This window comes from Sus scrofa, chromosome 11 (assembly GCF_054392235.1).
Source record: "Sus scrofa isolate SSC_HxYL_T2T_F1_AM1 chromosome 11, Sscrofa_HxYL_maternal_Yorkshire_Landrace_v2.0, whole genome shotgun sequence".
In the NCBI taxonomy this organism is placed as follows: domain Eukaryota; kingdom Metazoa; phylum Chordata; class Mammalia; order Artiodactyla; family Suidae; genus Sus; species Sus scrofa.
Window position 1 is genome coordinate 18,339,682 of NC_139393.1, and position 25,743 is coordinate 18,365,424.

Sequence of the window (25,743 nt, forward strand, 5' to 3'; positions counted from 1 at the left end):
TTCTGATAATTCAGTCAAGAAGCTAAACGATGCCCATGTAAATGTTAAAGTCATTTTTCTAAAGCAGGCAAGAGTTTTAATTTGCCTCTGGTACATCTAACGTGTCCCTGTTTTCTTCCAACTATACACCTGCCTCCCTTTGTAAAAAAACAATTTTTTTTCACATCTTGACTTCCCAGTTACAGTGTCCCACTCTATTTTGGAGTGAACACAAGAGGCTTACTGAGATGATCTTGATAGGTGTGTTCCAGATGATATAATTTCTAAAATATTTACTAAAATAAACTCAGAGTTCCTGTCGTGGCACAGCAGAAACTAATCTGACTAGGAACCATGAGGTTACAGGTTCAATCCCTGGCCTTGCTCAGTGGGTTAAGGATCCTGCATTGCCCGGAGCTGTGGTATTGGTCGCAGACTTGGCTCCGATTCCACATTGCTGTGGCTCTGGTGTAGGCTGGCAGGTACAGCTCCGATCAGACTACTAGCCTGGGAACCTCCATATGCCACCGGTGCAGTCCTAAAAAGACAAAAAAAGAAAAAAGAAACTCAATCCACTCCAAAAGTACACTTTTCCTAATGAATCATACATATTTTTTTAATTTTGGTAATCTGTCTCCTTCTAAATCCTCTGTATTGTGAACCCATGATTTTTAAAAAACTATTTAATTAGAGACTTAAGTTATTTTAATTTAAACCCATTGTCAATGTTATGAATTGTGTTTGTAGTTAGCTCTGGAAGGGAAGGCCTTGTTGTATTCCTTGCAGTATCTCCAATGTCTAGAATAGTATTTGACACACAGTAGACGTCAATAAATATTTATTGAATGAATGAATGAAGTTTATGTATATTACATGTTTCCATAGGTAATGTTTCTATTAGCTCAGTAAAAAGAACATTTTATTTCTCATTTCAAACTAGTTTCTACAAGTGTGAATGACTAAGAATACATTAATAGCAATTTAAACATTTCCTGTCTTATTCCTTGCCGATCCATATTTTTTGCTTAAGTATTCTTTTAACCAGTTATCAGTTTTTAATAATCTTATCAGCAGAGCACTATACAGAATTACACATAAATATACATACACATAAAACCATGCCAACTATACCCAGTTAGTTAAATCACATACATGCAAAAAACTTAGCAATGTAGAAATATTGTACCTTAGAATATGATGCTAGCAAGGGAACAAGACCAGATACATCATCCCCAAAACTAAGATGAGAGACTAAAACAACTAAGTTGGCTCTTCTGCTGTAAAAAAGGGGTAAATGCCACTAAAAACAAAACAGTCAAAAGGCTTTTTTTTTCTTATTTGGGTCTTTGTTTTCAGTTGCTGACCTTAACATTACCAATCGTGAAGTATCTTGCACTTTTCCGTGATATATAACTTTTTGAGGTACTATTAGGAAATTTTTAAAAAACTTATTCCCTATAACTTATACAAATCTGTAGGTAATTACTAAAAATTTCTTTACTAGGCAGTTCCCTGGTGGTCTAGTGGTTAGGATTCAGCACTAGCACTGCTGTGGCCTGGGTTCTACTCCTGGTCTGGAAACTGAGATCTCATGTCAAGCTCCTACATGCATGCTACAGCAATAATAATAATAATAAATTTAAAAAATTTTTTTAAATTTCTTTACTAAAGGTAGGGGTTTTACAGGAAGGGTCACAGAATAAAATTTGTGTCTGTATGAGATAATAGCCCATACTATGTAATAACAGTCCCTCTAACCCACACACACACACACACAATCTTTCAGGTATGGCTTTTTCTTCCTTTTTAAAGAAATAAACCTACCTAGTCTGGTGAAAAGTAAGTCTTCCTCCCCCACCTAAATCTCACTCAGTTCCCTCTCCAGAGGTGACCAATATCTAATATGAGTATTATATATTTTTCCACAAATGAAAACTATATACTGTATATAAAGTGGATATATATTTTCCTAATTTATACATTGTCTTACACTTCACTTTTTTCAACTTATAAATATTTGACAATTCTTCCTTGTGAGTTCATAAGCTGCTGCTGCATTCTTTTTAAAGGCTGCACAGTATTTCATTGTTTGAACTATAATTTACCCATTCCCTATTGATGAACTTTGAGTTTATTTCTAATTTTGCTCTTATGATGATATACTTTCTCATTTGTGAGTTCCTTGAGAATTAGAATTTTTTTAGTGGTGCCTGCAGCATGTGTAAGTTCCCAGGCCAGGGATCAAACCTGTGCCACAGTAGCAACCTGAGCCACTGCAGTGACAATGCCACATCCTTAACCCGCTGCACCACAAGGGAACTCCAGAATAAATATTTTTGTCTTACTCATATTTTAATTCTGAAAAGTTAGTATAGTCTCCAACAAATGTTTAAGATATTTTTGAATGAATGAATTGTACTTTTTAAAATGGTGCTTGACTTCCTGCCTGCACTGGATGTTTTTAACCTGTGTGCAAAGTGCTTGGTGCTTTTTGATTTAATGATTCCCTTTCTAGATGTTTATCCTAATATATATATTTTTAATGGCCACACCCACAGCATATGGAAGTTCCTGGACCAGGGAGTGAATCTGAGCCACAGCTGTGACCTACACTGCAGCTGCAGCAACTCCAGATGCTTTAAACCACTGTGCCGGGCCAGGGATTGAATGTGCACCTCTGTAGCGACCCTAGCCACTGCAGTCAGATTCTTAACCCACTGTGCCATGGCAGGAACTCCTGTCCCAATATTTTAAATGACACATATATAAAAGGAATTCCTACAAGAGGACTCACTAAGTCAGAGGAATGTATTTTACAGCTGCACCTATGGCATATGGAAGTTCCCAGGCTAGGGGTTGAATTGGAGCTGCAGCTGCTGGCCTACACCTTAGCCACAGCAATGCCAGTTCTAAGCCACATCTGCAATCTATGCCGCAGCTTGCAGCATCACCAAATCCTTAACCCACTGAGCAAAGCCAGAGATCAAACCCACATCCTCATGGATACTAGTTGAATTCTTAACTCACTGAGCCACAATGGGAACTCCAATATTTGTATTTTAACTGTTAGTAGAAGTTATAGCTTTTCACCAAAGTAGGTACTACTTAGTAAAAAAGGTATTATTTTTCTCACAAAATGTTTAGCACAGTGCTTTACACATACTGGTGTTAAAATTGTTGAATAGGAGGAGTTCCCATCGTGGCTCAGTGGTTAACGAATCCGACTAGGAACTATGAGGTTGTGGGTTCGATCCCTGGCCTTGCTCAGTGTGTTAAGGATCCGGCATTGCTGTGACCTGGGGAGTAGGTCGCAGACGCAGCTTGGATCCCGTGTTGCTGTGGCTGTGGCATAAGCCAGTGGCTAGAGCTCAGATTAGACCCCTAGCCTGGGAACCTCCATGTGCCGCGGGTACAGCCCTAGAAAAAAAAAAAAAAAAGACCAAAAAAAAAAATTGTTGAGTAGATTGAGCTCACATTCAAGTGAGAAGAATTTGTTTTTAGTAGTTCCCGTTGTGGCTCAGTGGAGATGAATCCAACTAGGAACTGTGAGGTTACAGGTTTGACCCCTGGCCTTGCTCAGTGGTTAAGGATCTGGAGTTGCATGAGCTGTGGTGTAGGTCGCAGACGAGGCTTGGATCCTGTGTTGCTCTGGCTGTGGTGTGGGCTGGTGGCTATAGCTCCAACTGAACCCCTAGCCTGAGAACGTCTATATGCCACAAGTGCAGCCCTAAAAAAAAAAAAGAAAGAAAGAAAGAAAAAGAAAAATTTGTTTTTATGATGGCACAAAAGTCTATGTAGTGAAAAGAGCTAATTAATATCCCTGGGAAAGGAGGAAAATAAGACCTCACAGAAGAGGTGCAATTGAAAGTGGACCACCTATCTTCAGAATCATCATCATCATTACTGACAGTTGCTGAGTGCCTACCATGTGCCAGGCAATGCACTGAGTATTTTACATTATCTTTTTTGAGCCTCATTTGTCACATAAGGGAGATATTTATTATCCTCATTTGATAGATGAGGAAATTGAAGCATAGAGAGATTAAATAATGACTTGCCCAAGTTGTATAGCTACTAAGTGATTGAGTTGGGATTAGAAATCAAGCAGTCTGATTACATAGCCCATTCTTGAATGCTGTATAAGTGTTCATGAAGAAGAGAAAGGGAAAGAGGCATTGAAGGTAGAAGGAACATGCATCAAAGTACCAAGTACATGGTGTTTAGAGAGCAGCAAGCGCTTAATGTGGCTTAAGTATTGGTAAGGTGTGGTTGCTCCAAGGTGGCACAGTAGAGGACAAGGCCAAAAAGTTAGGCTGAGTACCTATTTGATTAACATATATCCCTAAATGTGAAATTTCAAAACCAAAAAAATGACAATTTATCTTTGCTCTAAAAGAGAATGAAAACTTCATTTCTTTTTCTCAGATTGCTGTGGCATGAGGATAGTCCCTGGTTTCAGTGTTTTGTTCATGGTGAGAGCTTCAGACCTTTTTATCCTTTCAAAGCTATAGCATTCAGTTTTGTCTTCAGAGGATGCTGTTCTGGTGCTGACCAGATGGAAGTCTTCCATTAATAAAGTGTCAATCAGTAAGCCGAGTACATTTGTTCCATTGGCCAGTTTTCGGTTATCAGGTTTTATAGAAACATACCTAGGACATACAAAAATGTTCAATTATAAAGCGTCCCTTTAATAACTAGCAAAACTAAACACATAAATTGGACTTATAACCTCAAAGGCATCATACCATTTTTGATCAGATTTGATTTAAAGGCCTCGTTTATAAATCCAAATCAGTAATTCCAGGCTACTGAAAATAGAGACCTTGCTGTGATCTCCAGTTATTTTAATTCCACATTTAGAATATAGCTAACATTGGGGATTTCCCATTGCAGCTCAGCAGTAAGGAACCCAACTAGTATCCATGAAGATGCAGATTCTATCCCTGGCCTTGCTCAGTGGGTTAAGGATCCAGCATTGCCATGAGCTATGGTGTAGGCTGGCAGCAGCAGCAGCTCCGATTAGACCCCTTGCCTGGGAACTTCCATATGCCCTATGGAAGTTGCAGCCCTAAAGAAAAAAAGCAATAAATATATAAATAAATAAATAATAGAAAGTAGCTAACTAACATTGATGAATATTCATTGAGAAATTATTTTCTGGAGCAGACAATTAAATTAGCTTAATCTTGATGTAATGTAATTTATCTATTTCTAATTTTGTTTTCAATTTACTAAACATTGTTTTAACCAATTTAATTAATTGATTCAATGACTTTAGTAGACATTTGATACATTTCCAACTTTCCCCCTGGATCTAATTTTACCTATTATCAGCACCAACATTACAGATTTTCTTTTGTGACTTACTCCTATCAAATGCACTTTTTCAGGTGAAATTTTGCAGATATTAAATGTCAAAAAGATTTTATTGTTTTTCTCAAAAAGTGTCCACTGTTGAAGAGCAAATCAGGGGGTCGAAAGCCCTCAGGAGTCAAAATGACAAAACTTTCTATTTCCTAGAAAACTCAATAGAACCAATACACATAATTCAAGAAAAATATACCTGAGCTTTTCAGATGTTGCTTTAACAATGTCAGCATAACTTGTCCACAAAGATATAGCTACATTGTCCCTTCTTTATCTGCCATCCAAGATATTTTTATGTCTTTGTGTCTTCCCACATTTGTGTATGAGATGTGAAGAAAAGGCTAACTTAAATTAGTTCTAGGCAGCAATCTAAACTATCTCTGGTTTCATAAAATAAAAAGAGCCTTGGGGACATCCCTAGCTTACTTTTAATTGTAATTAATTAGAGTAGTTATTATATCTCATGTTTAGAAACTTATTCTAGGCAAAGAAAAGAATTAATAATAAAATGAAATAGCAACATGGGAGTTCCCGTCATGGCGCAGTGGTTAACGAATCCGACTAGGAACCATGAGGTTGCGGGTTCGGTCCCTGCCCTTGCTCAGTGGGTTAACAATCCGGCGTTGCCGTGAGCTGTGGTGTAGGTTGCAGACGTGGCTCGGATCCCGCGTTGCTGTGCCTCTGGCGTAGGCCGGTGGCTACAGCTCTGATTAGACCCTTAGCCTGGGAACCTCCATATGCCGCGGGAGCGGCCCAAGAAATAGCAACAACAGCAACAACAACAAAAGACAAAAAAAGACAAAAGACAAAAAAAAAAAAAAAAAAATCTCTTGGGATAGACCATGATGGAAGGTAATATAAGAAAGACCATGATGGAAGATAACATCACATATATATAACGTATGACTGGGTCACTTTGCTATACAGCAGAATTGGTGCAACATTGTATATCAACTATATTTTAATAAAAATTTAAAAATTAAGAAAATGTAAGAATTCTAAAACTACAAAGTACATATCAAAAAAATTTATTATGTTTAATACAGCACATTTCTAGCATTAGTAAGTCATTTTATATACCCCCAAGCCCCAGATCTTAGTTGTATAGCCTAGAAATATTTATCAAAGAGAAAAAATGTTATAGAACATCTCACAAAATTAAGATGCAAATAGTATATAGTAGGTGACAACAAAGTGGAATATACTTACAAGAAATCACTGGGCCAAAACACTTGATTCTTTAAGAGGGCAACTTAAGAAATGAAAGCTTTCAAGGCACAAGGAAAGGATAAAAGAAACTAATGGGGAATAGAAAATCAAAACATTTTAAAAACTTAAAAGGAAACTACACTTTTCCATTTGAGCTGGTTTAAAACAGAAAGGTCAGCTAGAATATGGCTATTCGAAAAGACTCTAGAATCCTGTGACCATAACTTGAGCTTGATAATGTGATCATATGAATGGCCTTCTCCAAGTATTCTAGTACTGTGAACTTGAGAGAGAATAACTGAGCAAACTGCTAGGTTAACAAGACCTTAGAGTGATAAATCATACTAGTAGAACATACTGAACAGCTGGATGATAAGCCAGACTCTGAGGAGACATTCAGGCTTACTCCTCCACTTTCCACCTTCAGAAAACATCAGAATGGACAGATTCAGACCAAGGAGTGATCAAGAAATAAAAATGATTGCTAGCTAGGTAGTTATGTACTCAAGGTGGACCTTTTAGAACCAGGAGTTTTCATCCGATCACCTGAACTCCCAATAATGTCATCTTATTCAGGTTATCTACTTCCCTTTGAAATTGGCACTATAGAAAAAGAAAAATCACAAACACTTACTTAAAGGCTGGGAAAAATTCTAAATTTCAAACAACTGAAAAGAATACTATTTGGTGACATGCGAAAAAAATCAATTTTAAAGACAGCTTCGGATTTTGGAATTTAGATATAATGCCATTCTCTTATTAAGATGAAAAAAATTCTTGTACTATTTGTAAAACACAAACACTTAACAACAAAGGGGAAACTACTGTCATATGTACACACAAAGAATATCCCAAATTGAGTTTCTAATGTTTTTCAAGGTTATAATCATTTTTTCCAAATGCAGTTTTAAAATAGCATTTAGTATTTCCAGGATAACTTTTTTTTTTTTTTTTTGTCTTTTTGCCTTTTCTAGGGCCGCTTCCACGGCACATGGAGATTCCCAGACTAGGGGTCTAATTGGAGCCATAGCCACTGGCCTTCGCCAGAGCCACAGCAACACCGGATCCTAGCCGTGTCTGCAATCTACGTCACAGCTCACAGCAACGCAGGATCCTTAACCCACTGAGCAAGGTGGGATCGAACCCACAACCTCATGGTTCCTAGTCGGATTCGTTAACTACTACGCCACAACGGGAATTCCCCCAGGATATCTTTTTACCGTGTATGTTTCTTCTTGAAATCAATGATACTATTTTTCCTTAGGTTTTTAACTTTTTAGGAAGAGATCCCCAAAAAGATCTTAATCACACAATTAAAAAAAATATATAGTAATTTCCCTTCTATTTTTGTTAGTGCCCCACCAGTTGTGTATAGAGGTATCTTAAGACAGTTTGAAGTAAAGATAGGGTCTTAGGTTTTCTTCACAATCAGCTTGTTAATTTAACTGGATCTCATTCCCCAAAATGACATTTCAACCTCTTTGGAAGGGCAGGAAATATAAAGTGTAAAAACATAAGAACTGTCATACTGCCCAGGGTTCTTAAATTCATAAGCAGGGCCACGTTGTATGTTGTAGGAGGGGCAAACATTGATTGTTCCCAATGGCTATGGCAGAAGTTAAGAAAACATCCCAAAATATGTCAATCTATCTTTACCCCAAAAAAATATAAAATATAATTTATTTTTAATGCTATCAGTAAAGAACATATGCAGACTTTTTTTTTTTCCTTCTGAAAATTAAATCTAGCTTTCACAATTAGTAAAATAATATTGAGACAGCATTAAGACACTTGTAAGGAGGGAAAAAAAGTGTCCATGACAGTAGAGCAGAAATCAGCCCTAGGGTCCAGCCAAGAAAAACAGGGGGAGAACGTGAATAAACTGACTCAGAAGCAACTCTCCTTAATATACTGACAGCCTATCCCAATATTCTCAGTTGTCTGAGTGCCAGAGATGTAACAGTATATCAAATTTGCCATTGGATATATCATCCTTAAGGGTGCTTAAAAATAAAGTGGAATGGAGAAAAAAATCTGTCATCAAATCAGAAGGACCAGAAGAACAAAAATACACAGAGTATAAGAAAATCAAGACAAACTGTTGAGCCTTTACTATTTGCCAGCCACTAAAAGAATCTCTTAGGGAGAAAAAGACATCTCATTCCGTAGCAATAGAACATGATCCATAAAATCATTTCCTCCTACAACTTGATTGACCATCGTCCCAGTTTTCCCTTGACAATCTTGATTTATTCCCATTGTCCCACATAACAGTTCTTTCTTTCATTCTAAAAAGTATCCCAGTTGGACAATTATTACCTGGTCATTCCACCCAACTCTACTGGTTACCCCCCAAAATTATTTTGAGTAGTCATTTTTTCCAAGAAAAGTTTCAAGTATGAGAAACTTTAATTTTTGAGGGGAAAAAATCAGCAACTGGCATAGAAAAGAGGCTGCAAAGTACAAAATACCTGATTCCCGATTGGTTGTCTGTAGAGCTGTCAGAGCCACAGTGGAATACCAGGTCATGGTAAGAAGGTCTCTGTGGAGGCAGTGGAAGTAAGGTCATCTGAGGAGGGAAGGAGTTACTACTCCAGGTCGGTGCCACCAAAGTTTGCTCTACAAACACTGTAATCCTCCCAGTTAGCATCTCAATTGTTTTGCCGCAAGAGCTAAACACCCTGAAAAAAGCTTGAGTGTTTCTGCTTAGGAAATGCACCTCCACAAGAGCAGGTCTCGGCTGTAGCAGGTGTTCTTGGTTTAAGAGATCCACCAGAGGATCAAGTTCATAGAATAGAGCCTCCCTCTGAAGCCTAAGATAGTCTGAAAAGTCAGTGGGTAATAAAAGCTGGTGAGTTCTCAAAAAATCTAAGATGAAACTAAATAAAACACCATCTCTGTCCACAAAAATCTGGCCACCAACCATCTTGAATTCTTGGTCTCTGCCATCCAACATTCGTGTCAGGCGAGAGGCAGGAAACTGCTTTATGGTTGAAGACCTTGTGGTGAATATCTTTCCTCCCACATTCAAAGTGACCAGTTCCTGAGTACTCATTCTTTTGCTTCAAACTGGAGGCTACAAACCATGACACACTTAGGAATTTATAAATCACCTATAACCACAAATGCTGTTAAGTATGATTAAGAAATGTGGGGGAGGGGAAAATACAAACAGAGACCTAGATTTCCAGGTAACTATTGTAAAGCAAATAGTGTATCCATAGCCATGTTTACAATCTGAGAGTTGCTTGGGAACTTGCAGTATACAAAATGAAAAAGCAAGATGAGGAACTGGATAGTTAAGGGAAATGGCCAATATATCTGAGGACAGGTGTCACATTGATTCCTTTACTGTATCCCATTTAAAAAAAAAAATCCTTCATGAAAACCTCATCTAAATCTACTGTTCAATATATATACAGGGAGTTCCCTTGTGGCACAGTGGATTAAGGATCCAGTGTTCAGTGGCTCAGGTTGCTGCCATGGTGCAGGTTCAGTCCCTGACCTGGGAACTTCTACATGTGGTGGGCATGGCCAAAAAAAAAATATCAGGAGCAGAAAAGTATTCCCCTCCCCAGATCTCTTATCTGCTGTGAGTCCATATGGGAGAGGTAGGATTTACAGAGAAATATTGTCTTATTTCTTTAGCAATTTAGTGACTAAATCATGGGCTATCAGTTGGGGACAAGGGAACCATTAGCTCAACTAGCAGCTTTGACTCTTCTCATAGCTAGAATGATTCTTCCGTACTTTAAATTTAGTTGCCACCTTTCTCTCCAGTCCCTGCTTGTGTTACTTTCTCTCACCCAAACTAATGGATTCGGGTAAAGATACTCTGGGCTGTCAAAGGAATGTCTTGTCCCATGACAGAAATAAGATTGACTGAAAGCAGTTCTAAGATAAGTCACTTCTTGTTTTCATGTGAATTCTAAACTCGGTGAAAAAATTAAGTGTTTTGTCCTGTGAGAGATAGGGCATCTTAATCTCCCGTGAGCAGATAGGACAGCATTAGTGTTTAGCTGATTGCTATGTACTTTGCTATCTGACTGTCAAATTAGGCTTACTACTCTTAAAAAAATTCTTTGGTTGTTCTCTGGTGACACAGGAGATTAAGGATCCAGTGTTGTCACTGCTAGGGCTTGGGTTGCTGCTGTGGCGTGGGTTTGATCCCTGGCCCTGGGAACTTCCACATGCGGCTGATATGGCCAAAAAGAGAAAAAAAGTCTTAAACAAGTGAATCAACTGGCTGGACAGTTGCCATTGATACTTTGGAACAATACCTAGCTGCCAATAAAAAAGTCTTTCCCATTTCCTGCTCTTGCCATGTCCTTTTTTTTGTAACCTGTGCCTTTGCTTGTACAACTGCCTAACACTTTTGTAGTTTACCACCAAATTCCTTTCATGATAAATTTACAAAACCTAAGCAGATAAAAGGCAAGTTGAAATAAAACTCTACCCTCCTAAAAATGTAAACTTAGTAAAGAAAATGCCAGTTTTTGGTTACATGAGATTTACACTATATCAGAAAAAAGAAAATCAACCCTCTGCAGAAAAAGTTGGGAATCCATCACATCTGAATCCTTTTTTAAAGAATGTACACTCTCCAAAAAAAGTGGCTTTACAAGAGTAGTCTTTATTACATGCTTAAGAACAATCATTATTATACTACCTCATCAGTACAATACTAAATCGTGTGCTCTCACCTCCCCTTTTTTCATAACAAAAACACAACCAATATTGGGGACAGGATGCTTATTTCAAAAGCACTCTAAAAAGGAAGGAAGGTTTGGGCCTACACTATTAAATTTCACTTTTATCTTTATGCTACCTAATTTCAAAGACATGTATAAGACATTATTTTTGAAAGGTATACTTTTGGAGGAAGATATCTCCCTAGAATCTTGACCACATCTGAACTCTACCACTCTGTATTCTATCAAATTTCTAACAAAAGACACAGAACTATGTCCTTGAAACAGATTTTATAATAGTTTATATTTGCACACAAATTCTGCCACATTGTTCAGCACCACCAAAGTAAAATTCTTCAGTCTTTCACTGAAAATGAAAAACCCATCTGTCAACTGTTCCCAGTAAAAAACTGATTGTTCTACAAAATCAGCTGATTTAGTCAGATAAGAACTAAAGTTTGAAAGACTGTCTTTCCAAGTTGTGATTTCATCAAATAAAGACCATTCGAGGAATATGGTAGGACTAAAGAAAATGAGAAGGCCAAGAAGAATGACTACCACAAATAACTGATAAAAGCCCCAAGGAATCTTGCTAATGAATGTGCCAGTATCTTGAGGCAAAGAAAGTTTATCCACATCTACTAGTTTTATGTCTTCCCATTGACTGGTATCAAAGTTCTTCATTAAAGGGCTTGTGGGCAAATTAGAGGGAGGCAAAGGAGTTTCCTTGATTACTTTTATTTTCTCCCGGAACTCCTGCATCTGTTGCAGAAATACGATGGGTTCTGATACATCTTTGAAAGCCTCAGCAATGTTAAATGCCATTCGCTGTTCCTGCAAGATGGTGTTGAGTTTGTTGATCTCTGGGTCATAGGCTTGCATAACTGCAAGTTTCATGGTCTCAAAGTCAGACAGGATTTCATTCTTCTTTTGATCTAATGTGTGTTGTAACTTCTCAAAAAACTCCTTCACTTTATCTGAATCTTTAGTCAGTAACTGTAGAGATTTCCTTTTGCTAGTCTCCAAGGTATCCAAGCGAGAAAGAGCATCTCCCCGACGCCAGGTCTCAAAGCTCTGGAAGAGGGACTCAAAGGCATTCCTTTCCTGAGCATAGGCATCTTCAATAGAACAGAAGACATGCTTGGTGTGGTCACCACGAGTAGCACAGATCCCACAAATGAGCTGCATGTCAGTCAGGCAGAAAATGTTGAGAGGCTGCCCCAAGTGTCCTTTGCACACTGGCATTTTGGGAGAGATCTTGATCTTGTTATACTTTTCCACGATACCTTTGAGGGAGTAATTAACCTGTAGGCTATTGACTCCGGTAGCTGAAGTTTCCTTACGGCATGTGGGGCACTTGAATGGAGACGATCTCCACAGTGAATTCCGCACATTCCCCTCTAAGAGCCCTTCTAAGCATTTTTTGCAGAAGTTGTGTGAACAAGGCAAAACTCGAGGATCATCAAACAGACTGCAACAGATTGGGCACGTGAGATCTTCTTCCAGCAGCTCCATCACATCTCCTACCAGAGAGAAAGAAACATTTCATTTTACATCCAGTGATCCCCTCCAGACTATGGAATAATTAGAAGAAACTATCTTTACAGTCATCACAAATGATCTTTCACTGAAATAACCAGTCAAACAAAGGAAATAAAAGAAATTTAGGAAGGGAATGCACACCAAAGCAGATTTAATCTGCTGGGACTCAAACATGCTCCTTATTAGTAGGACTCCCTGTACACAAGGCCTTTGTGTGGGCTTTCCAACAACAGTCTTTGGCTGAGACAGGGTTAGGACTAGGACAACTGCAAGTTGAGCCAGCAGAACCCAACTGCTTGTTTTAAAACAGAGCTGACTACTAGCTGTCAGAAACAAAGCCACTCAGTGTCTGAAAAGAATGAGTTCTTTAGTCTGGGCCCACAATTATAAAATGGTATGCTATTTAAAGAAAAAAGCACCGAATATAAATCTAAGCATGTAGCCTCATGTAGACTTTTATTAAAAATTGGCATATTTTTCTATTTCAAAAGTAAGATTACAATTATTAAAATCGGAGGTAAAAACAGAAAATGAGAGAGTTGCAATTCATTCTTCCCTAGAGAACTAAATGAATATTTAAAACCACTGTAATAGTAATCAAAGCCACTTATGCTGTCTAGAGCAGTTAAGTTCTCAGGACCTGGTAGGCAGAAGGGTCCCTAAGACCATTCCAGGGCATCTGTGAGGACAATTCTATTTTCATAGTAATACTAAGATGTTATTTACTTTTGGCACAATGTTGACAATGTACTGTAAAAGCAATAGTGAGTAGATACTGCTGGAGCCCTAGAAAGAATCAAACAAGGCAAGAGGTAGCACCAAACTGGACTCTTGGTCACTGTATTTTTCACCACCACACACCCACAATGGGGCATGGGTGGGGGCAGCCAGTGTTAATTTAGAATGTTCTGGATGAAGCAGTAAAAATCATTCATTTTATTAAATCTTGATCCTTGTGTACATGTCTCTTTAATATCTTGTGTAACAAAATATGAAGTAAACGCCAAGCACTTATGTTGCATACCAGCAGATACTGTTTGGAGGAAAAGCAATTAGGTGATTGAGTTGCAAGCTCAACCAGCTGTTGCGTTCACGGAACAGCATTTTTACTTGCAACAACAAATGACAAATTATGGCTGTGCAGACTTTCTTTCCTTTCTTTTTTTTTCGGGAAGTTCCCAGGCCAGGGATCGAATCCAGGCCAGAGCTGCAACCTACACCACAGCTGCAGCAACGCCAGATCCTTAACCCACTGTGCTGGGCTGGGGATCTACCTGGCGCCTCCACAGAGACAAGCCTGATCCTTAACCCACTGCACCACAGCAGGAACCCCTGGCAGACATGTTCTTGAAAATGAACAAAATGAGCCCATTACCTCAAGGAAAACAAATGATAGTATTTCTTGCCAAGGATAAAGATCAATTTTTGGAGTGAAAATTGGGTTTTTGAAAATATACTTGCTACCTAAGAGCTTAAAGACTTTTCAAATCAAATGTGTTGATATTGACAAATGTGGGTTTTAGGTTTTTTAGGGGAGAGATCATTGTGTAAATGAAATATGTTAATATTTGGAGATCTACATTACACAGTGAACTAATTTGTTCAAGTCACCAATGCATATTACACATCACGCATGGGTGAAAGATCATAAAGCCATTATGTTCAAAAACATGATTTCAGATTCCATACTGTAACTAACTTTTAAGGAACTACCACTTGTGTTTTGGTATAGTATCAAAGAAGATCCACAGTTATCCGAAAAGGCCATTAAAATATTCTTCCCTTCACCAACTTCCTATCTGCGCAAGGCCAAACCAGATTTTGTTTTTTGGGTACTTCAACCAAAATGACTTACTGCAATGAGTGCAATGCAGAAGCAGATAAAAGACTCCAGTTTTCTATTAAATAGCAATTCATTAAAGACCTCTATAAGTATGTAAAACAATGCCACCCTTCTCACAACTGTTTTGAAAAAGTTATTTTTCAGTTTATAACATATAACAGGTTTATCATTGTTATTTTAAATGAGTTATATTTTTTTCTCAGTTTTAATTTCTAATAGAGTAAATATTTATACATAATACACGTATAAACAAAAGCTCTTGGGAGCCTCAATTTTTAGGAGTGAAATAGGGTCCTATGACCAGAATATTTGAGATTTCTGAGCTACAGTATACCATTTCTCAAAGTAAGTTTATTCTTGTTTTTGGAATGTTTACATCCAAAGCATTTTGAAGTTCCAAGCCACAGCTGCGGCAATGCATGGTCCTTTAATCTATTGCAATGGGCTGGGCATTAAACCCACACTTCATGGCAATCTGTACCTGCAATAGGGTTCTTAACCCACTGTGCCACAGTGGGAACTCCTACAAATTTATTCTTTTTTTTTTTTCTTTTAGGGCCGCACCCGCGGCATATGGAAGTTCCCAGGCTAGAGGTCAAGTCGGAGCTGCCAGCCTACACCACAGCCACAGCAATGCTAGATCTGAGCCACAAATGCAGTTTACACTGTAGCGCACAGCAATGCTGGATCCTTAACCTACTGAGTGGGGCCAGGGTTCGAACCTACATCCTCAAGGATACTAGTCAGGTTCGTTACTGCTGAGCCACAATGGGAACTTCTTCCCTAAAGTTTTAAAACCAAAAATAGTGATAAATATGTCCTTCTTCAGTTTACTGAGGGATATATGTATTACATTTTCACCAAGTTAATAAATAAAATAAGGTCTAACAATCTGTGTGCCATCTTATAACCAAAAGTAAGTAACTTTTGACAGTAATTTTAAGAATCACAATTGGAGCTACAATCTAGAAGATAAATAGTATTTAAAAAATAAGCTCAGGTGTTCCCTGAAGGTTCAGTGGGTTAAGGACCCGGCGTTGTCACTGCAGTGGCTCCAGTTATAGCAGTAGTGCAGGTTCCATCCCTGTTCCAGAAACTTCCACATTCCAGGCATGGCAAAAAAAAAAAAAAAAAGGACAAGTTCAGATTGCAGGACTAATTAGCTTATGGTTTTATATTAAGTGTAATACATGTATAATAAATAATACACATAGATATAGAATTAACTGAAAGAGTATTCTATCAAGTTTAGTGTCTTATGGCAAAGATGTATGGTGAGCTTATTTTTCCAAAAAATATTTTGTGACATGAGAAATCATACAAACTTTGAAAAGCATTGGGAATAGAATACCTATAGAGAATGAGGTTAGCGTGCTAAGAGAAATTATCAAGCAGCTGTAAAACATTCTGACCCTTCAGAACAAAGGAGGAAAACTTTTGATGATCCTCCATCCCTAGTCCTGGTTCTACACTTTATCAACTCCACTGCTATCATCTTTCACCTAAAAATTCTTCGCTAAGGCTAGATTTTAGAGTAAACAGGAGAAATAGGAAAGCAGTAGTGGCAGCATTCAATAAAGTAAACCTGATTTACTCATCCTTGCAAGGTTAGTATTTCCAGAGAATCCTATCCAAGCATATTAAATAAGAAACGCAAAAGATACCAAGTGTTTTGGCAATGAGGAGAAAAAGGACACCCAAGACAAAGAGAAACTTTGAAGAAAACTGAGAAGAATACTGCAGTTGGGGCCAAGAAGAATTTTAAGGGAATCAAATATGATCAAAAGGAAAATGTCACACACAGGAAAATTCAGAAATAATAAACAGCTATCCCAAAGCCATAATCAACTTATAGCTCTTAAAATGGACCAGAGGAAAAAAATTACTATTTAGAAAGACCCTTAAAAAAAAAAACAACAACTGCATGAAAAATCAGAGTAGATCCTATTTTTCTGTTTTTAGTGATACGACTTAGAAATTTTGGTTTATAAAGATTCTCATTTTCATTCATATTAAAACTAACTCTATTTTCTTTTCTTAGCTTTATACTCAAACCTTTATGACAAAACTATGTGACCACAGCTGACTTTGAAAATTGAGACATATTAGCCAAGAATCCAAGAAACCATGGCAGATTTGTTGCCTTAAAGGTTTTAAAGGAAAATACATAATAAGATTTTCAGTCTAAGTGAAGGCTGTGCTTCACAGTAAAGGAACTTCTAGATCCTTTTCTTAAAGTATGGCCAACAGATAAAAATCTAAATCAATTAAGCTTACTCCTTTGAAGAAACTATGTATGTAATATCCCCTCTTTTGGGGGACATTTTTTTTCCCAATAAGACATCAAGAAACTTAATGGGAATGAAATTATTGTTTGCTGGTCATAAACTTTCAACTTAACCAATGTTAAATTAAGTACAAAGGCAAACAAGTTTTCCAAGATTCATTTCTTCCTTCAAATGTGTTTCTAAAGTCTAAATTTTGAAGCATAAAAATCTATCTTCCCACCAATTAAAAATTTCCCAAGTTTTATACCAACAAAGTAACCAAATATATACCTAGTTGTCTACCACCTCTCTGGTTTTCAACTTAATTTTCTTACCATATTTGTACATTAAAATATATTTTTTAATTTATGTAGAATAAAATTCACTTTTTGGTACACAGGTCTATGAGTTTTGACAAATGCACAGTTGTATAGCACTAGCATAGATTTATTTTCAAGCAAATTTTCAAGATATCCACACTCAAGGAAGACTACAAAAACTGTTTTATCTATCCTACCTTGAGAGGGTAGATAGCAACAACAATCTGTACAAATGCAAACAGTAACACAACAACCAGAATATTAAAAATGAAAAAGCCAGAAGTTCCCACCTTGGGGCAATGGGTTAGGAATCCGACTGCAGTGCCTTGGGTTGCTGCAGAGGTGCATTTTGATCCTCCGCCTGGCACAGTGGGGATAGGGTCACGGCTGCAGCTCAGATTCATTCCCTGGCTCTGGAACTTCCATATGCCAAAGGTACAGCCATAAAATTAAGTAGGATTCCTGCTAAGTAGGGCAAAATAAATCTAGCACAGAAGGTCCAGCAGCTTGGAAAGCCCACCTACTCAGAAAGTTCACAAGTTTTGGGACCAAGGTTACATTCCCAAGAATATAAAAACTAGGTCATTATTACCTTCATAGTCCAAACTCAGAAAAAAATTTTTTTTCCTTTACTTCATTCTATTCTCTGTGCCACTATTTTTGCCCTGACTCTCTGCTTTGTTTATTCTTTTTTTTTTTTTTTTTTTCTTTTTATGGCCCCACCTGCAGCATATGGAAGTTCCCAGGCTAGGGGTCAAATCAGAGCTGCAGCTGCCAGCCTACACCACAGCCACAGCAACACTAGATCTCAGCTGCAACTGCAAGCTATGCCACACTTACCAGCAATGCTGGATCCTTAACCCACTGAACAAAACCAGGGATCAAACTCGAATCCTCACAGACACTATATTGGGTTCTTAATCTACTGAACCACAACAGGAACTCCTGTTTATTTATTTATTTGTCTTTTATCTTTTTAGGGCTGCACTCAAGGCATATGGAAGTTCCCAGGCTAGGGGTTGAATGAGAGCTGTAGCCGTCAGCCTACACCACAGCAATGCCAGACCTGAGCCATGTCTGCAACCTACACCACAGCTCACAACAACACCGGATCCCTATTCACTGAGCAAGGCCAGGAAACCAGTCAGGTTCAATAACCACTGACCCACGACGGGAACGCCTGTTTATTCTTTTTAAAATTCATCTTCCCCACACTATTTCAAGAAATAAACCTTTGATTTCCTTTTATTCTCTCCTTATCTCCTACCCTCCTCCTTACCTTACTTATCTTTTCCTTTTTTCTTTTCCCTGTGTCACCTAATAATCACCCAAGATATTATTCTGTAATCATATAAATCAACAGTTTCAGGACGCCAGCTAGATCAGATATCCCCATCCCATTTATGTACAACTACTGAGAAATCTATGAGGACACCAAGTGGTGGTGAATGCCAAGCTCTCCCACCCAGATGAAATCAATTTGAATAAAATGAGTATATGAATTTGAGCCTAAATTATTCTCCTACTCTAGTATCAACCAGACCCAGATCATTGATCTTTACCTGTTAAGAGTTAAAATTAACTTAAATTGGGACTACTGACTTCTGCAGAGCTACTATAAACCAGAAATGTCTGGTTTCTTTTCTCCAAAATAAATGTAAACAGGTTTGGAGTTCCCGCTGTGGCACAGCAGAAATGAATCCAACTGGAAACCATGAGGATGCAGGTTCCATCCCTGGCCTCGCTCAGTGGGTTAAGCATCCAGTGTTGCTGTGAGCTGTGGTGTAGGTGGAAGACATGGCTCAGATCTGGCATTGCTGTGGCTGTGGTGTAGGCTGGCAGCTGTAGCGCTGATTGGACCCCTAGCCTGGGACCCTCCATGTGCTGCAGGTGCAGCCCTAAAAAGCAAAAAAAAAAAAGAAAGAAAAAGAAAAAAATAAACAGGTTTAAATGAAGGTGGCAAAATTTTACCCACAGACCAAACTGTCTTCTTACACAACAATAAACTTGGCAATCATTAATCTAAATAATTACCCCCAACAGAGGTATCTACTAAAAATTTTTCATTAACTAGCTTTGCATTTGAGGTTAATTCCAGCTTTCAGAAAATACTGTCAAAGTCAAGCATTTCTACATAGCAAGCTAGATCTATCTAAATTAGTGATATTATTTACATAGTATGTAATACTGTGCCCCGTGAAAACAGGTATTTAGTGGATAACTGAGAAGCACTACTTAGCAACTAATTAGAACTTCTGAGATGGAAATGTATGAACAAACTTCCCTTTGCTCAGTGCAGAGTTACATGCCCATTTTATTCTAAGTAAACCTTGAAAATATTTCAAGTAGAAAGCTAAGCAATTTTTAGGTTGGCTATACTCTACATACCGGTGGTGGAACTCCTCGCTCATATCCAATACTACACACGTGCAAGGGAAGAAAGGAAGACATCCTCTGGGAGTTTTAAGTGGGAAACCAGGCTATTGCCAAGTAGGATGTACTTGCAGAACTTATGCTATAGGAAAGACAATAGTTTAACCTACTGGCAAAACTTTTCAGTTCATTTTTTCTGTAGAAATGGACCTACACCTATAATGGAAATGAGTAAGTTTACATTACAGGAATTTGCTTTAGAGAAGGCTTAGGAGTTCCCGTCATGGCTCAGTGGTTAACGAATCCGGCTAGGAATCATGAGGTTGCAGGTTCGATCCCTGGCCTCACATAGTGGGTTAAGGATCCAGCATTGCCGTGAGCTGTGGTGTACTGTGGCATAGGCCAGCGGCTACAGCTCCAATTCAGCACTTAGCCTGGGAACCTCCATATGCCATGGGTGTGGCCCTAGAAAAGACAAAAGGAAAAAAAAAAAAAAAAAAGCCACTTAGAGAAGGCTTAACTGAAATGTAACTATTCTGTATGTCCGAGGACACCTATTTTTGGTTAACTGTTATGAATACTATTCCTCTAGTACCATTCTAGTTATCTAGAGTCCCAAGGCAAAGTAATGACAATGGCAGTGTCTTTCATGAATAACAAAAAATCCAATGATCTAGTGATATATAAAAAGAGGAAATATAAGCCAAAAGCCAATTCCTGCCCTAAATTCAGAAATACAGCATATTTACAAAGATATGATCACTCTAAAAGGTGTAATAAATGCCTTACAAAAGGACATGGAAGGCTGACAGCAACTGAAGTTGGATAAGTTATCCATGCAATTGGATTTTTTTGTTTGGCTTAGGTTTTTAAAAAAAATTTCATTGAAGTACAGTTGATTTACAATGTTGTGTTAATTTGTGCTGTACAGCAAACTCAGTATACATCCTTTTTTATATTCTTTTCCATTATGGTTTTCCATTATGGTTTATCACAGGATATTGAATATAGTTCCCTTTGCTATACAGTAGGACCTTGTCGTTTATTCATTCTGTGTTTAATACTTTGCCTCTGCTAATCCCAAATTCCCAATCCTTCCTTCCCCCACTGCCTAGTCCATGCAATTGGATTTTTTTTTTCTAAAATGATAAAAGTAATTTGTGATCATAGAAAATACAGGAAAAAATTACCCATGATCACATCAGCAAAGACTAACCACCCTATTTTGGTATATTATTGCAAATATTATTTTGGCATATTTCTTCCAATCCTGTGTACGTTTGTGCACACATATATTTTAAGAATATATATGAGTTCCCATCATGGTGCAGCAGAAACAAATCCAACTAGGAACCGTAAGGTTTTGGGTTCAATCCCTGGCCCCGCTCAGTGGGTTAAGGATCCTGCATTGCCTTGAGCTGTGGTGTAGGTCGCAGATATGGCTTGGATCCCGCATTGTTGTGGCTGTGGTGTAGGCTGGCAGCTACAGCTCTGATTAGACCCGGAGCCTGGGAACCTCCATATGCCTCAGGTGCAGCCCTAAAGAGACAAAAGACAAAAAAACAAAAGAAAGAAAACTGGTAGCATAACTTTGTATCCACTTTTTTCATTTGTTTTATCATAGGCATTCCCCTATTGTTATCAATTCTTCTAAAATGCAACAGTTAAAATTCTAAAACATAAAAGCTATTCCTTATGTGATTGTTTTAAGGGTATTATAACATTTTAATGAACACCCTACAGAAAAGTCTAATGCCCTAATTATTTCCTTATATGATTCCTTTAAATGTACTGGTAGGTGGGTCAAAGAGTAGGAACCTTCTTCAGGCTCTTCAAAAGATGGCCAAATTTCCCTCTAGAAAGGGTATATACCACCTTCTGACCTCACCTACCCATGCACTTCCTGACCTTACAACAGAACCACACTTTTATAGAACTTAAAAAAAAAACAAAAAAAGAAAAAAAACATACATTTTTACTGTGCCTACTAAATTTAAAATATAAAGAGTTTTAAGGCAATATCAGTACACACTGTGTATTACCAATATATAGAAAATATATGGTGCTAAAAGTTATGGTGTAGGAATAAAACAGAAGTACTGGGCTTAAAAACATCTTAGAGATCTTTTAAACACCTAACTTTAAAGGTGAAAAAAATGAGCCCCCCCCCCAAAAAAAAACCCTGTACACAGCAAGTAAAGCATTGGACCTGAATTTCCCAATTCTTAGACTTCAGCACTATCTGGAAAGTGGGTCAAGAATTCAGTATCCTTATTCATCAAATGGGGAAGTTTAATCATGAGCTCTCTAAATCCTTTCTAAAATTCTCCAATTTTTACAAAGTAGGTTGTAACAGGCTCCCCAGTGAAGGATGAAGAGCACTGAACCTGTGTCTGAATATCTAACTTGAAGCACTAGTTTTATCCTTTATGGAATGAGGATTTTCACAGTACCTACTTCATAATGTTCTTGGAAAGGTTAAGTAATGTGTGACAATTTTGTAAACTGCTGAACAACATAAATGTAAAGTGACCTAATTACATATGTGTGCAGATACTATGAAAACTATAAATACACATTTACGATATTAAGTTAGAGCATGCATGCATTATCCAAGAAAGATCCTAAAAGAGAGGTGGACTCTCTGGAACTGTAATTTCAAAAGAAGGCAAAGTATTACATAGCATAGCAGATACAAAGCATGTTCATGGAAACAGGCATATATGAACAATAGCTATGGCAGAAACAGGGCCAGGCAACCAATCAATGTAGAGAATGAAAATAACCTGGTGCTATGGAAGGACTTGCCAGAAGGCTTAGTACATCAGCTGGTACAAAAAGATGGTATTTTTAGGGAAAGACAGGACAGCATGAAGAAATGCATCAAGTATAACCAGTTGATCAGCAGCTCCATCAAGTCTACCACAGGGAGTGGCTATGTGAATGAAATTCTGCTTTTAAAATACCTATTATATAAAGGTCTCCTGAGTCAGAAAACTCAATCCCTGTTGTAGAAGCCCTAGCAGCATGGCACAGGAGGGGGAAAAAAAATTATTTTAAAAAATGCTGCTGTAGCCTCTTTTCCTTTGCAATATAAATCTTTGGATTACAATATATTTCAAACAGTTGTCACAAAGAATTTTCCAAATATGTAATCTATTTTTCTGAGTTTTAACAAAATATTAAGAGAACAAAGACCAGGAGGGTAGAAACATACATTTTACACAGAATTCAATTTTGAAAGGTTTTGCGCCTAAAGAAATTGGGCACTTTCTTTTTAAAAAAATGCAGATTAAAGTTTTGTGATTTACCTCTGTCTCTTGCAAGCAGGTGTATTGGTCAGGATTACTACTTCCCAGGGCAAAGCAATCGGGTTTTGTTCTTTTTTCTTCTTGTCGTTACTGGTAATCAGACAAGGCTACTGCAAAGAAAGAACAAAGAAAGGGGGTATTAATCATTTATTTGCACAGAATCCTTAGTATTTACTGATTCTCAGTATTTTCAGTCACCCCCCACAAGGAGATCCAGCCTATTAGGACCTGGTGAAAAAGCCAGGAGCATGGGAGAGACTAGGGATCTTTGTGCTAAGGAGCTTCTCGGCTAGGGCGCCCTCCCCCGGGCGCCAAGTAGCCTCCCAGGTTCAGTGTCACAGGGTCGTCGCGTGCTCTGACTCCGGTTCACGGTCGCCTTTTCTTTTGTAGGCTATACTTAGGCGCTAGCAGAGAAACCGGGCGTGTTTGGTAGCCCAGCAGGTTTTCTGGAGACGAGACGAGACGTGCTGCCCGGGCCCCGGCCGCACACCGCTCCTCCCCACCCCGTGGTCGAGTGCCCGGCTGCTTTCGGCTGCGATGCTGGGACTGGAGCGCGAACTGAGCGCTCCGCCAGCTCCCCACCCACGCAGGTGCCTTCCCAGCCAGGGCAAGTCCCCCCAACCCCCTTCCCTGGTAAAAGACGGGCAGCGGGTACTTATCTCGGACCTCCAGGGCCGCTGAAAGGGACCTGCTCGGAGCCACGCAGCTGCCTGACCTCCAGCCGCGGGCACCGCGCGTTACCCGCCGAGAACGGCCGCAAAATGGACTCGCGGCGCCGACCGGGCCCCGCCCAACGCCCTCCTCCCCCGGCGCTGGCACCTCGGTCCGCCTCCCCAGCGGGCTTTGTCTTTGTTCTTCTCCAGGGTCTCGCTTTTCCGCGGGTGGAGGGAGTGGGTGAGGGGAGGCGGGAGTCCTTCCGGTATCTCCAACTGCCACCGCCCGCGGTGAGCCTACAAAAGGGGAGGGTCCCGCACTGCTCGCTCCTCTTCCTTGCAGAAGGGCTGCGCGCGCCCGCGCAGCGCCGTGCCCGGGACGCCGGGAAGCGGACGTGGATCGCGCAGACCTGTGGGCTTGGCCTGGACAGAGCGCAGGCGACGCGAAGCGCTTTTTCCCGAAGGAGCTGTCTGGGAGGAATGCCGGTGCGCAACAAGATGGTTGGGTTTGGATTGTTGTACTTTTTTTTTTGTTCGTTGCATTTTTAGGAACAAAAAAAAAAGCCCAACCCTTCACACCGCTTCATCTGCATCTCTCAGGATCAGAAGCCCGGCCTCAGCGGCTTGGCGGGACGGAGAAGCATGAGTGCTTAGCACCCCACAGCCAGGGGTGGGTGGGACGGGCACTCGTATTGTGAGTAACGCAACGACTCTAGCCAAAGGCTGCGGCCAGAGTCCAAGCACAATAGATAACTATTATACCCCGCCTCATCCTTGCACCTATTCCTTTGCAGGCTTTAAGCTGAACACTAGTAAACCAATTCAAGATTTCTGTTTAGGGAAAACACCACTGCTCTTTCCTTTGGAGAGAAGGAAGAATTTAAATGTGGCTCTAAACTCTTTGCCGCTAACCTGACGCTATTCGAACGTCCAGCCTCCTTTATAGGGACCTTGTCTAACATCAAGTGCATTAAGCACTTACCAATGAGTGGTTCCAAAAAGATTACAAAGATGGAAGAATGGCACCCCCAGAATGTGCATTCTTGAAGGAAGTGAAGCAAAGGAAAAAAAAATCACAGAATATGCCCTGGGGTTGAGTTCACCCCCCACTTGGGGAAGTCTGGGTTCTGGAAGTAAAATTTGGCGTAAAAGGCATTCCAGGCCTACCCCCCAAATAGTTCTTGGACCCAGTGACTAAAAATGCTTGGTTCAAACCCCATAAAAAGCCCCTCCCCACTCCCTTCTGAGATGCCCAGATATTTGTGTGTGTCCCCCTTAAACCCAATTTATATCATTTCGTCTTCATAAGAACACTGTGTAATGGAAATTATTATCTTCATCCTATAGATGAGGAAATGGATGAAGTAACTTATCCAAGGTGAAAAACAAGAGACAGAGTTCAGACTCTGAAATCAGATTCCAGGTACAGGTTCTTTCTGTAACACTGTAATGAAAACCCCAATTTTCTGCTGAATAAGTGTTATTTTAAAAATCAAAACAAGAAGTGCCCATCCTGGCTCCACGGAAACCAATCTGACTAGTAACCATGGGGACTAAGGTTCAATCCCTGGCCTTGCTTAGTAGGTTGAGGATCCCGAGTTGCTGTGAGCTGTGGCGTAGGTCGTACATTTGGCTTGGATGTGGCGTGGCTGTGGCTGTGGTGAAGGCCAGTGGCTACAGCTCTGATTCAACCCCTAGTCTGGGAACCTCCATATGCCATGGGTGTGGCCCTAAAAAAAATAATAATAATAAAATAAAATAAAAATAAAAATAAGAAGCAAAACTAAATTGTAGACACATTTTGAATACCTAATATTAAAATGATACAAGAGTGAAAGGTTATTAACTTATAAATCACAGATTATTCTTTTTAATTATATAATACATATTTATATGTATCTGGTTGGTATTAGATAACAGTTAATAAATTTCTGCCCAACTTAATGTAAAACACTGGTTAACTCTGCATAGAAATCTTTACACCTACCTTTTTTTTTTTGTCTTTTTGCTATTTCTTGGGCTGCTCCCGAGGCATATGGAGATTCCCAGGCTAGGGGTCAAATTGGAGCTGTAGTCACCAGCCTACGCCAGAGCCACAGCAACGCGGGATCCGAGCCGCGTCTGCAACCTACACCACAGCTCACGGCAATGCCGGATCATTAACCCACTGAGCAAGGGCAGGGACCGA

The 25,743-nt window shown here is 39.2% G+C and overlaps 3 protein-coding genes and 1 non-coding gene across 13 annotated transcripts in view; 2 read left to right on the plus strand and 2 right to left on the minus strand.

Annotated features, from left to right (window-relative positions):
- The window catches only part of LOC146398562 (uncharacterized), a 119,326-nt gene extending 93,983 nt beyond the window's left edge, over nt 1–25,343 (plus strand). For all 5 annotated transcript variants that reach the window (XM_084981753.1, XM_084981751.1, XM_084981752.1 and 2 more), the window contains one exon: nt 23,293–25,343. In XM_084981753.1, the coding sequence (XP_084837879.1) occupies nt 23,664–24,104 (441 nt within the window). In that variant the 5' untranslated portion in view covers nt 23,293–23,663 and the 3' untranslated portion in view covers nt 24,105–25,343. The remainder of the gene's footprint in view (nt 1–23,292) is intronic.
- Nucleotides 801–23,779, minus strand: KCNRG (potassium channel regulator). The gene is made up of 4 exons (XM_084981732.1): nt 23,569–23,779; nt 22,903–23,012; nt 9,027–12,769; nt 801–4,628 (listed from the first exon to the last, which is right to left on the minus strand). The coding sequence occupies exons 3-4, from the start codon at nt 9,608–9,610 to the stop codon at nt 4,388–4,390; spliced, it is 825 nt and encodes a 274-aa protein (XP_084837858.1). The 5' UTR covers nt 9,611–12,769; nt 22,903–23,012; nt 23,569–23,779; the 3' UTR covers nt 801–4,387.
- The window catches only part of TRIM13 (tripartite motif containing 13), a 54,397-nt gene continuing 39,822 nt past the window's right edge, over nt 11,169–25,743 (minus strand). For 2 of the 6 annotated variants that reach the window (XM_084981695.1, XM_084981694.1), the window contains exons 2-3: nt 22,903–23,012; nt 11,169–12,769 (exon numbers count right to left, since the gene is read on the minus strand). In XM_084981695.1, coding sequence (XP_084837821.1) covers nt 11,538–12,761 — 1,224 coding nt within the window. In that variant the 5' untranslated portion in view covers nt 12,762–12,769; nt 22,903–23,012 and the 3' untranslated portion in view covers nt 11,169–11,537. Of the gene's footprint in view, nt 12,770–22,902; nt 23,013–23,568; nt 23,780–25,743 lie in introns of those variants that run through there. The other 4 variants (XM_021065578.2, XM_021065576.2, XM_021065579.2 and 1 more) reach the window with 4 other exon arrangements.
- Nucleotides 24,060–24,136, plus strand: MIR3613 (microRNA mir-3613). Its single transcript, NR_130447.1, has one exon. It is a non-coding gene; the product is annotated as a microRNA mir-3613 (primary transcript).

Coding starts and splice junctions, on each gene's coding strand:
- KCNRG (XM_084981732.1), bottom strand. CDS start 9,610: ATGAGTACTCAGGAACTGGTCACTTTGAATGTGGGAGGAAAGATATTC. Junction 4,629..9,026: donor GACAACCAATCGGGAATCAG/GTATTTTGTACT, acceptor TGTATGTCCTAG/GTATGTTTCTATAAAACCTG.